The sequence below is a fragment of the Maylandia zebra genome, linkage group LG2, assembly GCF_041146795.1.
Source record: "Maylandia zebra isolate NMK-2024a linkage group LG2, Mzebra_GT3a, whole genome shotgun sequence".
Taxonomy (NCBI): Eukaryota; Metazoa; Chordata; class Actinopteri; order Cichliformes; family Cichlidae; genus Maylandia; species Maylandia zebra.
In genome coordinates this window covers 41,937,521-41,950,510 of record NC_135168.1, presented here as the reverse complement: position 1 = coordinate 41,950,510, position 12,990 = coordinate 41,937,521, and the positions used below count along the sequence as shown (strand labels likewise).

The window sequence follows — 12,990 nt, the reverse complement described above, 5'->3', positions numbered from 1 at the left end:
ATCTAAGACAGACCAAGACACAAGATAGTAACCAAAGTTTATTTAATTTTGGCATTACGGTCAAAAGATATTACAACATTTTTAAAGAGAGAGAGAGACACACACACACGTTGTCATCCACAGCACCACACAGCTTATCTGCCTTTTACACTGTACTGAAATCAATCTTTCCATCACATCCTGTCACAGCTCACTCTTTCGCACACCATACATTTATTTCTCTCTTTAAACATACTCTTAATAATACAATTACTTGTAAAATACACACACATCCTCTTACAAAAGTCACGCATTCAAACACAGGCATGCACACAGTGGGCTGTCTATCTGAGGCTGTTGCTGTTGGGTTGTGATCCAGCGAGGCCGGGGTGGTCTGGACTGTGGCGGTTCTGTGGGGGGGCAGAAACAGAGTTGTCACACTTATAGGATGAATACAGGTGTGGTCTTCACTGCTGCTGAGTGACATGAAGCAGGAGTTTAGAGAGGCTACATCTGCAGTGGGACCCCAGATGGTTTTAAAATTATTGAGGTTCACACACACAATTAAAGACCTTGTTTAGAGATTTGGTGTCTCAGAAAGGACTAAAACTGTGGAGAAAATATGGATCTGGTTTTTGCAGAATATTGTTTAATGTTAACTGTTTTAGCAGGTTAAAGCAGAGGAGATTAAGAACTTGTCAATGCTTTATTGCAAAAAAGCTTAATTATTTCGATCAGGGATTACTCACAATGTTTGATGAAATCTAATAAACAAAAATCAGCAGTAGAAGTCATGGTTATGTTTTTTATTTAACCTAAGAACATTTCCACATGCACAATTTTTAAGAGAACTCAAGGGAATGGGGCTAAACAGCTGTGTAGCCTTAAGAAAATCACTTATTGGTGAGGTTAACTGGAAAGAAAATAACTTGCTAGGAAGGAATAAAGACCAAAATCTGAAGGAGTGGGAAAAAAAGGTGATGTGGTGTGATGAGCCGAAATTTAATCTGTTCCAGAGTGATGGGCACATCTTACAGGTGTAAGAAGAGAGGCAGATGAAGTGATGCATAAATCACGCCTGGTGCCTAATGCACAATCCTGTGGGGACAGTGTTATGATCTGGGGTTGGTTCAGTTGGTCAGGTTGACAAATGTTATGTAGCAACTTTAAGTTTCTAAAAAAAAAAAAAAAAAAGTCAGCCAAAAACCTGGATATACTTAATGACTGGATTTTCCACCAATTAATTTTTTGATGGGAGGCTCTTGTTCCAAGATGAAAATGCCAGGATTCAATGGGCTCAAACTGTGTATGAGAAATCGTTTCTACACTTGGATTGGCCACCACTGCATTGGTGAAAAGCCTGCGCAACTCTGGAAGTTAATTTAGTCATTAAAGCTCCAGTTAAATAAAATTTTAAAATAGTGCGATTTCAATTTTTTCTTTTGGTTGAGCAGTGTACATACAGGTATCATCATGGTCATGTAGTTAAAGCATTCAGATCCCTCGACTTTTTGCACATTTGGTGTTTTCCACTGAATTAAGATCAAATGATGCATTTGCAAACATGTAACGGTTTACGTATTTGCCTAAAAAGTGAAAGATCCTCACTTTTGATAAGAGACACACATCCCTTTGTTTTTGTGTGAGGAAGGGTTTTTGGTTTAAAAATAAATAAATAAATATATCTGCCGACTCAAATACGAGGAGCTACTTGAAGTGTCGATCCCTTGTTAATAAGAGATCAGACAAAAGTAGCCTTTAAAAAAATAAAAGAAATTAAATACAGAAATTAAAATAAACTTGAATTTACTATAATAATGAGATCCGTCTAACTAGTTCAGGTAAAGTTTGACAAATGATCTTACCTTCTTCTTTTTCTTGTCTTTCTTCTTTTTCTTGCGATCGGGATCATCATCTCTCTTTTTCTTCTTTTTCTTGGGATCAGAGTCTGACGGCGTTTCTGTGACATCAAACATCAAAATAAGAAAGGTTATTGAAATGATAATATTTGTACCTTTTTGCAGACATGCATGTGGATAAACTTATATCATACCTTGTGGTAATGGATCCTGCGGTCGATGGTGTTTGTGCTTGTGCTTGCTCTTCTTCTTTGGAGGCTGTATGTGCATCAGTCTGTACTGTTCTGGGAGCTGCAAAGATGTGATGAAAAATTAGTTGCGTACTTAATATGCAAATATGAGAATTAAGATCATTTAAATGTCAGTTAAATTTGAATAATCAGTGTCAGTCAGGACGTTGAAAATGTCTGCGTGAACTTTATACTGCATTGTATTTTGTAGTATGTACCGGTCCTGTGTGTAGTCTGAAGCCTGTTAGCAGAGCGCCAGTCAGTGGGCTGAAGGAGTTTCCACACACTGGAGGCTTATCAATCAGAGAGCGTAATGAGCTGCCGTCCTGTGTGCCCGGACAGTCAATCATACCTGCAGAGAAGCAGAAAAGGTCAAAGCATAAGTGCTCAGCTGTGCTCACAGGTAAATTTAATTAAATATTCAAATCAAAAGAGAAAGAAACAAATAAACTGCTGCAACTTTTTCCCCCCTGGGTCCCCACCCACTCTTTGGTGCGATTAGTTCTTTTTTCACATGCACCCCTCTAGTTTTTCCACTTTTTTGTAGATTCACTCCATTCTGATAGTTTCAACAATATCCCTCCAGGAATTTGCTGACATTTGTGAGTCCTTCTACTGATGTTATGATTATTATTCCTTATATCGATATGATGATTCTCTTACTGATAAATTGTGCAGCAGAAAAGTAGCTGGAAATGCACAGGACGAATCACAATAGTTTCAGAATCACAATAGTTTCGGACTGCTTCGACCTGACATGTAGTTAAATTTCTATGGGAGGTGCATGTCAGGTTATGTCATAACGTTTTAAGAGAAGTTTGCAGTTATGATGTAGCTTCGCATAAAATTCCCACTGATTCCCACTAATATGTTATATCTGTATTAACTAGTTGTGGATCATGGTTTAACAGCTCCATTATCTGAGTACTCATAAAGATCCAAAACAAGAGATGTGATTGGAGTATTACAATCATCTTTACTATCACATCACATTGTTTATGTCCTGTGCCGTAGCAGAAGAAATGGCTGAAGATAAACTACAAAGTGTTTTTCCAATATGAGTTTATTTTGCAGCCAGTTTCATAACAAAAGGTGGCCTGTATAGTACACTTAAAACTAGATAACCAAAACACACAATAATATAATTGGGATCTTCAGGCCCATGAATGACACCTACACTTAGAATTTATTATTTCAGAACTAATTTGGCATTATTAAATGACCCAAAATGACAAACAATTAAGATATCAGAACTTGTGAAACAGGCTGGTGTGGAGGATAGACTACTTGTATAACTGACACTGACACTTGTGTCAGTCCACTTAAAAGGGAGTTATCCTTTCCCACTTTCTCCAAGTGGTTGCTCATACGAACAAGTTCTGATAACTCTCAGTTGTCAATGTGTCCTTTAGTAAAACTCAGTTTAAAGACTTTTTCTCAGTCAGCGGTATCCAACGGACAGTGAGAACCCAGGTTTTAAAATATTTTTATAATATTGCATTTCACAGCTATCAAAGTAAAGCTTTACGGCTACTGTCCAACACTGATCATTATAAGATTGTTACTAAACAGTTATCTGACCACATCTGTGACTGTAGCACCCACCTGGTAACTCTGGCAGAAAGTTGCTGAGCTTCTCCTTCACCTTCTTCCCGCAGAACTTATTGTAAGCATGCTCCAGGTTGTAGTGCGTGATGAGGTTGGTGTTTCCCGTTAACTCGTTCCCCACTAAGCACACACACCAAATTCATATCATTTGTAACCAATCTGTACATAAATGTTTGTGAAATAGATGGCCATTTCCAAAGGGAACCTGGGCTACTTCAGGGATGTTCATTCCCATAATAACCGTAGTTACACAACATATTTTTAAGCCACAAAAAGGTGTTAAATCTACAGCATTTGTGTTACCCACTGAATATAAACGCTTCACTGAAAAACACATCGCTACTAACTACAATCAGCTAACTCAATGTTAGCCCACAACCAGCTAGTCAACCTACGTGAGCTAGTATTGTTTACAAACTATTTAAGCAGCTTTAGATTTCGGCTAAAGTTTAAAAATAAAGGACAAATTAAACACGAAGCACCCAACAGTTACAAGAATTCACCAGTACCAGGCAGCTCCCGCAGTAAATAGAAAGGTTCATTCATAGCTCCAGGCTTCCGTAGAGCAGGCCCTTCATCCCCGAGCTGCGGTGGTATCTGACCCGCCATGGCAACTTGGTTTTGCGGCATTGGCGGTGGAGGCTTCCCCGGTCCAAAACCCAGAGACGAACCAGGTGGTCCCTGAGCTTCATTTGACCCGAAAAGAGTTGAAAACATTTCCGTCATATCTACCTTGAATAATACATTTATATGGAAAGAAAATGCCGGGCTCTTCAAGCTTATGGCCTGCTATCTGCGAGGAAGCTGTTCTCCGTGAATTCGAGTGTCAAGCGCTCTGCTCCTCACTTCTTTTCATGGCCACTTACCGTAATGCAGGCAACAAACACGCACTGTACCGTAACTGTCGGTGTAAACAGGACTATAATCACTAACAATTTCCAAAACGTCGTGTTTATTTTCAAACAAACAGGCACAGCAAACAAACTCATTATGTACAATTAAGTTAGTGGACATATTGTGTAATTTGGAAAATCACACATCAAAAACATCAGCGGGGCAAAGAGATGACGCCAGCCTTTCAAACTCTGTCACTGATACCTAAAAATGAGAGATAAGAACACACATAACAAAACTATTAGTACTCAATTTATTTATGTTACAAGTAGAAAAGTTCTATAACAAGTTACCAAATAAAACCATTAAAGCTACACTGAGACTAAATATACTGAACATCCTCATTAGGAATGATAGAAACATAGAATACAATAGAATAGCTACTTTATTGTTATTCAGATCATCAGTTAGTGCGCATTAGAATGCATTTTCAGTGCATTGACTCGCTTTTAATAATAATATAACAAATAAATCTTAAAAAAGGACCTAAGATGTATATACACACAAATGTAAGAATATGAGAAAAAAGGTCTATATACATGTAACAGCTAAAAAAAAGACTGTATGTGATCATCAAAATAAATATACTGTACAAAGAATATTTTGTATATAAAAATCAAAATGACACAGTTTATACTTCCATACATGCTGAATATGGTTTTTTCATGGATCTTATTATGGACAAGTCATATCTATTCTGCCAATTATCTACTCTCTCTCTCTCTCTCTCTCTCTCTCTCTCTCACCTTCCACTCATCAACAGCAGCAGAAATTCGGTGTTCAGTCTGACTGATGCTCTCTCTTCCACCCTGAACCTTCTGTGCTAGAGCAGAATTCTCTGCTTGAATCTTTTTCAGCTCCCGTCGCATGTAGGCCTCCTGCTTTTGATAGTACGGCATCAAAAAGCTGCAAAAGTCCTGCTCAGGGACCCCGCTTGGTCGCCTAAGACAACATTTGAGATGATGAGGGATTAAAATGCTTTGATTGTTAAAAAGCTGAAATAACACAGTGGTGATATGCAGTATAGTAAAGGAAGGCAATATAACTATAATACAAGATGCAAAGTTACCTTTTCAATCTGATTCACTGACTAAATGAAATTCTTAAATATACAGTTAGTACATTTAATGAAAAAATATTTCCACTTAGTTACGTTTCACTATTTAATTAGATAAAAAATAAGAAAAGAGAGAATTTCAGCAGTTTGGTAAGAAAATGCACAAAGCATATATAATTAAATACTCAAGATTTCAGAAGTTCAAGTGTTTTCAAAGCGGTTTACTGACCATGCAGGGTCTGGACTGTCCTTGGTGGCTCTCTCTAGTTTGTCCAGCTCATTCAGTTTTAACTCTAGCTGGCCTTCTTCAATCAGTCTGTTGATATCTTCCTTCATGAGAAGGAAAACACAAACTTTTATGTAAACAAGTTTAAATAAAGACCAGTAGTAGATCAGTGAATATGGCATACAATGAGTATTTGGACAGCTATACAAATGTTGGTTTTGCCCAGGAAAGTTATTTGGTTTGTCCTGTTGAATGACAAAATGCATTTGTAATACTAATTTTACTGCTATCAGCAAGGAAATTGACAATAAATGTCATAAATGTAATAAATGTCATATATACAATGTATAAAAAAAAGGTGTACCACACATACAGCCTAAGCAATACACAATGCAAAGGAGGCAGAAGTCCTCCCATTTGTTTGTTTTTAAATACAGGGTTTTAATGTAAAATGCTACAGACCTGTATGGTGCTCCGCAGCTCCTCTATGAACTGCTTGTGAATGCTCTCCATTCTCTGAGGGTTCTTACTGTACAGTGGACGAAACATGCTGGCGAATCTGTTAAAACTGTGAGAGAACAGTGTGAACAAAGTAAAGTAAACTATGACCTTTCCTGAAAATGATAGCTAAGGAATAAGTAGATCATTAACATTATAAGACACTACTGCTATGTTAAAAGTACGTTTGGATAGGCCTTCTTTTTTGGAGGACAGGAGGGCAGTGGAATTGTTTGGTTTTCATCTGTAAGTAAAATAATATACATTTAAAAAATAATCATAACAGAGTGCCTGTCTGAAGTGTTAGATTTGTCCAAACCAGAGTTCTGAATAATCGTATTATAGATTTCTTGCTAACAAACACCACAGGATCATTCCTTTGTCAATTTATCTCACTATCTCACATGTGCAAGGACAAAAAATCTGTATGGGAAAGATACACTTCTTAAAAAGAAATATGTCAAATTCAAGTCCAATATTTATCATAAGTGATCATAAGTAGTCTTCTAGATAACAAAGAATGTAAAATGAAAAAAAAATGCTAGGGCTCTTAAACAGCCCAACCTCCATCCCTTATTTTTATTTATTTGTTAAAAATAATAATAATAATGATAACCCTATGATTTTGCACAATTCCCAACAAGCTTCCCTCTGTTTTACCCCAGAAACGACAACAGACTACACAAACTGCAAGTAAGCTGTTCATCGAATGTTTTTTTAAAGCTGAGGTTCATTAAATATGAAGCTTTTAACACACTTAGTTGTTAGTTTTACTTTTTAAGTCCCTTATTGTATTACTTTTTAAAATTAATCTCGCTATTCCAGGGTTTTTAAGCTATTAAGTTTTATGTTGTTTTTAATGCTTCGGTGTTGTGACACAATGAGTCCCCTAAATTTAGGGCTAGATTGAGGAAATATCTTATATATACTCTTGGGGTATTCTAGGTTATTATACTGGAGTTTTATTGGCTCACTTGAGATAAATTAAGACTGTATGTGTTCTAATAATGAGATCTTCACACTTGGTTTACTGTTTATTTAATGACCACCACCTTTGTAACTATTTGATGAGAAACGTTCAAACCAGCTCTCACCCCTGTTTATATCCTTCGTGCAGAGGTAATATCATGACATACGTGTAGTTCACCGTAAAAACAAGGTAATAAACACAACACCCAACACGTTACCTGACATCTTCGATAAACCTGTTCAGGCTCTTCTGCATGACTTTGTCAAAAAGCTTCATCCTCTTGTACCGAGCCTCCGCCTCCGCTGTCGGTTTATTCGGCATCTGTGAGGAAGCTTCTCCTGTCGCTTCATTAGCCTGGCTTTCAGCTGAATCTTCCGCACCAGTTTTAACTGCACTGTGCACTTCTGTTGCTGACTTACTTTCCTCCATTTTTCAGCTGCCTCTGTTTATGTTTTGCAGCGCCCGCCAAATCTACGGCGAGCCGCCGGACCCAGAAACGACGCCGCCGCCCCCATTTGGCACATGCGCACTGTAACACCGTAGCTCAACAGCTCCAGCTGTCATTTCTCCTCCAACACTCTGTCGCGGTGGTTCGTCTTCTCCGTCAGCATGGGTTTACTCACGGGACTCTGCGCTTTCTTGTATCACTTACCTCAGATTTACAAATGGCTGCTCAAGCCGTACTATATCACGTCCTTCCTCTTGACCATCTCCTTCGTGGTGGTGCGAAAGACTCCAGGTCTTTGCGAGCACCTGGTGACCCAGCGCGAGGACGGCAACTCCTGTGACTTTGACTGGGTGAGCATAGTGGTGGTGGGGGAGCTGCGGTTACCTTTGGTGGGGCTAATTAAGCCTCTGAAATATGAAATAAATAGAAGTAGTAAATAAACTTGACACAAAGTTGTTGTTTGTTTGTTTTAATGATTTTGCTCCTTTTGTTTTACAGAGAGAGCTGGAGATCCTCATGTTTCTCAGTGCAATAGTGATGATGAAGAACAGGAGAGCTAGTGAGTAGTCTACCCCCCCCCCCCCCCCCCCCCACACACACACACACTGTCTTATGTGTAAACCTACTGATGAAAGTGTGTTTACACTATAAACTGTCACATCACAAAAAGTGGCCCAATCAACCATGTGGCCAATGATCCAAACCACTCAGCGAATCATAGGAAGCACCGGGATATGTTGTGATTTATTTGTTGACCTTAACTTTTTAGATAAAGTCAGGAAGGTCGCTTTGTTTGTGTCTTTATTACATGCTGCTGTTAATCTTTAACCACACAGTCTGATGTTTAACTGTTTCCACTCCTTGATCTGATAAGCCATTTGAGAGGAACCCCCACTCTACTGAGAACACACATCTGTAAAGTGATTCACTGTAAACTTTGGGTTTGTTGTGTAAACATTAAGGGAGTGGGAGGGGTTCACTTACACACTGCAAGGTCAACAGTATGAAGGTGTTCCTCTGCTGTTCATTCATTGTTCCCTGCTCTTTGTTTCCTCAGTCACAGTGGAGCAGCACATTGGGAACTTGTTAATGTTCAGCAAAGTGGCCAACTGTATCCTCTTCTTCAGGATGGACATTCGGTTTGGCATCCTCTACCTTGCACTGTGCCTCGGTCAGTGGTCTGTCACAACCACCTTTAAAATTGTGTAGTGTAAACTGTGTCTACCAGTGGTTCTTAATTAGAAAAGCACAACTCTACTGCATTAACCATCCCCAGTCTTAAGGCAGTGATGCTGCACTCATTCATTAGTTAAAGAGATATGTTAATGAGAATAGGAGTGGTCTTTTGTTTTGTTTTGACATGCCAAATTAATCAGCCCTCTGTATTCACCTTGTACTGATATCTAAAGCTCATCAAGGGGTTTCTCCTTGAGCCAGTGTTTCTGAGACATAATGTGCAACAGCAATTAGTTCCCATTTCTGTTACTGCTGTAAAAAATGATCATTAATCTAATGTACTTGAAGCTCATTCCACTGATAAAAGTCCTCACACTTTTGACAAATTTTTCTTCATCTGAATACCATCCAGTGGGAAGTCGGTGTTATCACTGTACAGAAAAGTGACATCACCAGTTTTCTTGTATATATTTAGATTATTTTCCAATGCAGGTGAGGTGCAATGAGTATTTTTACTCTGAAGTCCTGAATTTTTCATCTGGCAAAGATTTATGTATTTATTTTAAGAAAAAGCTTCACATCTTCTCTGTGAAGTGTTCTCCTGGTAAAGCAGCAATCTGAGCCCTGTTTAGAAACTTCTCTGAGCTTTCTGCAATCAGAACTTTTTATTAACTGGCCTACAGGTGGTGCCATTGTGTAATTTATAAAAACGGTGTCCTTTACAACCCCCCACCCCCCAACAAAAGAAGAATTCATTCAAAGTCAAATTTATCTTTATAGCACATTTAAAAACAGCTGTTGACCAAAGTGTACACCTAAAATAATCAAATTACATAAAAATATAGGACAAGATGGCAGAATTTAAGAAAGGAAACATAAAATGAGAAAACTTAAATAAGAAAAAACACAAATAAAAATGTTTTTTACCAAAGTATCATAGGTGAACAGAGACTACCACTGGATAAACTGTAAAATGTACATTGTTTTTATCCTTTTTAAGCTCATCAGTCTGTTTATCTGTGTATTTTCTGCAGCATTTGTCATGACCTGTCAGCCACCTCTCTACATGGGCCCAGAGTACATCAAGTACTTCAGTGACAAGACCATCGACGTGAGTCCTGTCTAATATCAGCTGACCATTTGCATGTATAGTAGTGCCACTGGTCTTTGTAATGATAGATAAAAACAAAAGAGGTGGGAATTACTTACAGTTACATCAGTTGGGAGTGTTATTTTATTTGAAAGTTCATGGAGTGATTGAGTCTATTAATCATTTTGTTTGAAATTAGAGCAGTTTCCATCAAACACTGAAATCCAGTTATATGATATTATATTAATTGTATGTCTGACATTTAAAAATTCCTAAACTAAAATACCAAAAAAAAGTGAACTCTCTAACTGATCATGCCCTGCTCAGAGGGGTGGGTTGGTTTGAGTGTAACTTTGTGTTCTTCACTCATTAGGAGGAGCTGCAGCGGGACAGTCGTGTCACATGGCTCGTTGAATTCTACGCCAACTGGTCCTCTGATTGTCAGTCGTTTGCTCCCATCTTTGCAAACCTTTCTCTCAAGTAAGAAATCACACTCTTTACTTCAGTCGCATTCAGGTTTTCTAAGGTTAAATATTTCAGAACATAATTTTTTTTAAATCACCTGGTTCCTACCAAGTTTAAAATGATTTGAATACAGTTTCAGATAGACACGTGTCATAATACACCATGTCATTAAATACTTAATAAAAATTGTGCAGGAATTTTGCTTGGACAACTGTTCTTCACAGCATTGCTTCAGTTCATTGAGGTTTGCAGTGAGGCAGTTATGCACAGCATTGAGGTCTGGATTCGACTGGGCCATCGGAACACTTTGAACACTTTGCAGTCATTCTGTTGTAGATTTGCTGCTGTGCTTGGGATCATTGTCCCGCTACAAGACCCTTTTTTTGACCAAGTTTAGTTTTTTGGAGAGATGGGTATACATGTGGAAGAGTTCATGGTCCACTCAGTGGAGTATCCAAGTCCTGTGGCTGCAAAACAAGCCCAAATCATCAGCACTCCACTACCGTGCTTGACAGTTGCTTTGAGGTGTTTGTGGCTTATAAGCTTTGTTTGGGTGTCTCCAGACATGGCGATGCATGTTATGGCCTGTTACGACCCCCACTGCTAGGGGACAGGGAGGAATAACATACATAAGCATACATACACAGGAAACTAAATGAAGAAAAGGTTTAATTGCAGAAATTCAAACTGAAAACCGACAGGGCTGCATTCTGCAGGCCACTGTGCAACCAGTTAACATATAATACGATAACACAGACGAGGGTAAAAGTTAAGGTTTAACTAAGGCAAATTCGCATCACAAAACTCCAATCAAACTAAGTTCACCCATATACCAAGGTTAACAAGCAAAGTTCAACACTATGAACAGGGTTTAACAAAAAGTTCAAAGAGGGAGGCACGAAGGGCAAACTGCATGTTCAGTCCTAAGCAGCAGCCCCTGAGTGAAGACTTTCCTTAGCAGGAAAGACAGGTGTGTGTTGATACGCACCTGAACGCTTCGGACCAGAAAAGCTGCCAAAACATCTGTTTTTATGGATCTGCTACCCAACTGCTACTTACCCTCTTAATTTCTTATGGAAGCTGTAAGGATGTGCTTAGTTTATCACACACTGCTTCTGCATTTTTGTTAATGACACAGTAAAACACGTCATGTGGTATTGTTCATATGAGGTAACATTTACCTAAATTTTAAGACTTGCTAAGGACCAAATTATTTTTTAATTATGTGCTGATATAGAAAAGAAGAAGAGTCTAGATGATATTTAATCTCAGTCAGGGTTTCTTATTTGAAAACAGAAATGACACTAAGTAAAAAAAAAAAAAAGATCCAAGATGTTAGTTAACATTTTGAAACAATACCCTTGCAGATACATTATGCCTGATTGTTGCTGGTGTCCCTGTTGTAGAGTCACTTCAAATGCAAGATAATGTAATTTACTTCATGTTAGAGAAACAGCTGTATATTTGTCTCAAATGTCTCATGTGTCGTCCTTTATATTCTGCAGCTACAACTGTGCTGGACTCCGCTTTGGGAAGATAGACATTGGTCGCTATGAAGAGGTTTCAAAGAAGTCAGTTTTGGGGGGCTTTTTTGCCTTTAATAAATGGTCTTTAATTATCCAGTATTGCTCGATTCTTTCTAGAATTCTATTGACTGGTATTAACTGTCTTTCTGAACAGGTACAGGGTTAGTACTTCTCCTCTGGCTAAGCAGCTACCTTCAGTTCTGCTTTTTCAAGGAGGACGGGAAGTTATGAGGCGTCCAATGGTGGACAGCAAAGGTAGAGCTGTATCTTGGACCATGAACGAGGTACGTCTATTCAGATTGTAAGAAAACACATGAAATAAGACCTGAGTAGATGCTGCTTGCTTACACATGCAGACAGTATAAATACATTTTATATCACCCACAGGAGAACATCATCCGAGAGTTTAACCTCAACGAGCTCTTCCAGAAATCCAAGAAGCTGAACAAAAGCCATGGTTCGAAGGAAGAGGAGCAGAATGGCTCTCAGCCACAAGAGGGTGGCGAGGAGCTTCCTCCTGACACCGACAATATGGAGCAGCCAAAAGAGAGCAAGAAAGACCAGTGAAGAGGAGAGGGGCTGCATCAAGTCTTTGCTTTGCTCTTAACATTTCTGTTACTTTCCTTATTGTAACAGCCAAATATTTTTAGTTTAAGGGAAGAAAACAGGCTCCACTACCACAAGAAATAGTCTCTACACTGTAAGTCTTTATTGTGGGGAAATACCCATAACCGCTGATCTTATTTAAACGATCTGTGTGTGATGCAGATTGAAGCAGCAGCGATTTCGGAGCATTTTATTACACTAAGTTATTGACGAACAAAAAAAGATTTTTGCTAATTTTTTTTCCACTTTTGTCAACGTGTCATTGGTTCTTTTGCTGCCTGTATTTATTGACTGGTTTGTGTACTTTTGTGTCAGAAAAGCCAAAGTAAAACCTTGAGGTGAAACAAAGTAAGACTGC

General features: G+C 38.5%; 3 protein-coding genes across 4 annotated transcripts; 1 reads left to right on the top strand and 2 right to left on the bottom strand.

The window, feature by feature from the left end:
* Positions 1–25: 25 nt before the first annotated feature.
* Positions 26–4,540, bottom strand: med19a (mediator complex subunit 19a). 2 transcript variants are annotated; one of them, XM_076874348.1, is made up of 6 exons: positions 4,180–4,540; positions 3,674–3,796; positions 2,287–2,420; positions 2,033–2,129; positions 1,845–1,939; positions 26–389 (listed from the first exon to the last, which is right to left on the bottom strand). In XM_076874348.1, exons 1-6 carry the CDS (start codon positions 4,400–4,402, stop codon positions 324–326), a joined length of 738 nt encoding a protein of 245 aa, XP_076730463.1. In that variant the 5' UTR covers positions 4,403–4,540; the 3' UTR covers positions 26–323. The 2 variants fall into 2 exon arrangements, with proteins under 2 accessions (XP_076730463.1, XP_004545542.2); XM_004545485.6 differs by having other exon boundaries at positions 4,186–4,537.
* A 67-nt stretch (positions 4,541–4,607) lies between these two features.
* Positions 4,608–7,830, bottom strand: pmf1 (polyamine modulated factor 1). The gene is made up of 5 exons (XM_004545481.5): positions 7,539–7,830; positions 6,316–6,421; positions 5,857–5,957; positions 5,317–5,512; positions 4,608–4,774 (listed from the first exon to the last, which is right to left on the bottom strand). Exons 1-5 carry the CDS (start codon positions 7,748–7,750, stop codon positions 4,709–4,711), a joined length of 681 nt encoding a protein of 226 aa, XP_004545538.1. The 5' UTR covers positions 7,751–7,830; the 3' UTR covers positions 4,608–4,708.
* Positions 7,803–12,980, top strand: tmx2a (thioredoxin-related transmembrane protein 2a). The gene is made up of 8 exons (XM_004545482.4): positions 7,803–8,119; positions 8,268–8,328; positions 8,827–8,940; positions 9,980–10,056; positions 10,409–10,515; positions 12,006–12,071; positions 12,181–12,310; positions 12,414–12,980. The coding sequence occupies exons 1-8, from the start codon at positions 7,931–7,933 to the stop codon at positions 12,591–12,593; spliced, it is 924 nt and encodes a 307-aa protein (XP_004545539.1). The 5' UTR covers positions 7,803–7,930; the 3' UTR covers positions 12,594–12,980.
* Positions 12,981–12,990: the final 10 nt, after the last annotated feature.

Coding starts and splice junctions, on each gene's coding strand:
- med19a (XM_076874348.1), bottom strand. CDS start 4,402: ATGACGGAAATGTTTTCAACTCTTTTCGGGTCAAATGAAGCTCAGGGA. Junction 1,940..2,032: donor GCAGGATCCATTACCACAAG/GTATGATATAAG, acceptor TTGATGTCACAG/AAACGCCGTCAGACTCTGAT. Junction 390..1,844: donor AAGACAAGAAAAAGAAGAAG/GTAAGATCATTT, acceptor GCCCCCCCACAG/AACCGCCACAGTCCAGACCA.
- pmf1 (XM_004545481.5), bottom strand. CDS start 7,750: ATGGAGGAAAGTAAGTCAGCAACAGAAGTGCACAGTGCAGTTAAAACT. Junction 6,422..7,538: donor AGGTTTATCGAAGATGTCAG/GTAACGTGTTGG, acceptor GTTCTCTCACAG/TTTTAACAGATTCGCCAGCA. Junction 4,775..5,316: donor CTGCTGTTGATGAGTGGAAG/GTGAGAGAGAGA, acceptor TCTCATTTTTAG/GTATCAGTGACAGAGTTTGA.
- tmx2a (XM_004545482.4), top strand. CDS start 7,931: ATGGGTTTACTCACGGGACTCTGCGCTTTCTTGTATCACTTACCTCAG. Junction 8,120..8,267: donor ACTCCTGTGACTTTGACTGG/GTGAGCATAGTG, acceptor TTTGTTTTACAG/AGAGAGCTGGAGATCCTCAT. Junction 8,941..9,979: donor CTACCTTGCACTGTGCCTCG/GTCAGTGGTCTG, acceptor TATTTTCTGCAG/CATTTGTCATGACCTGTCAG.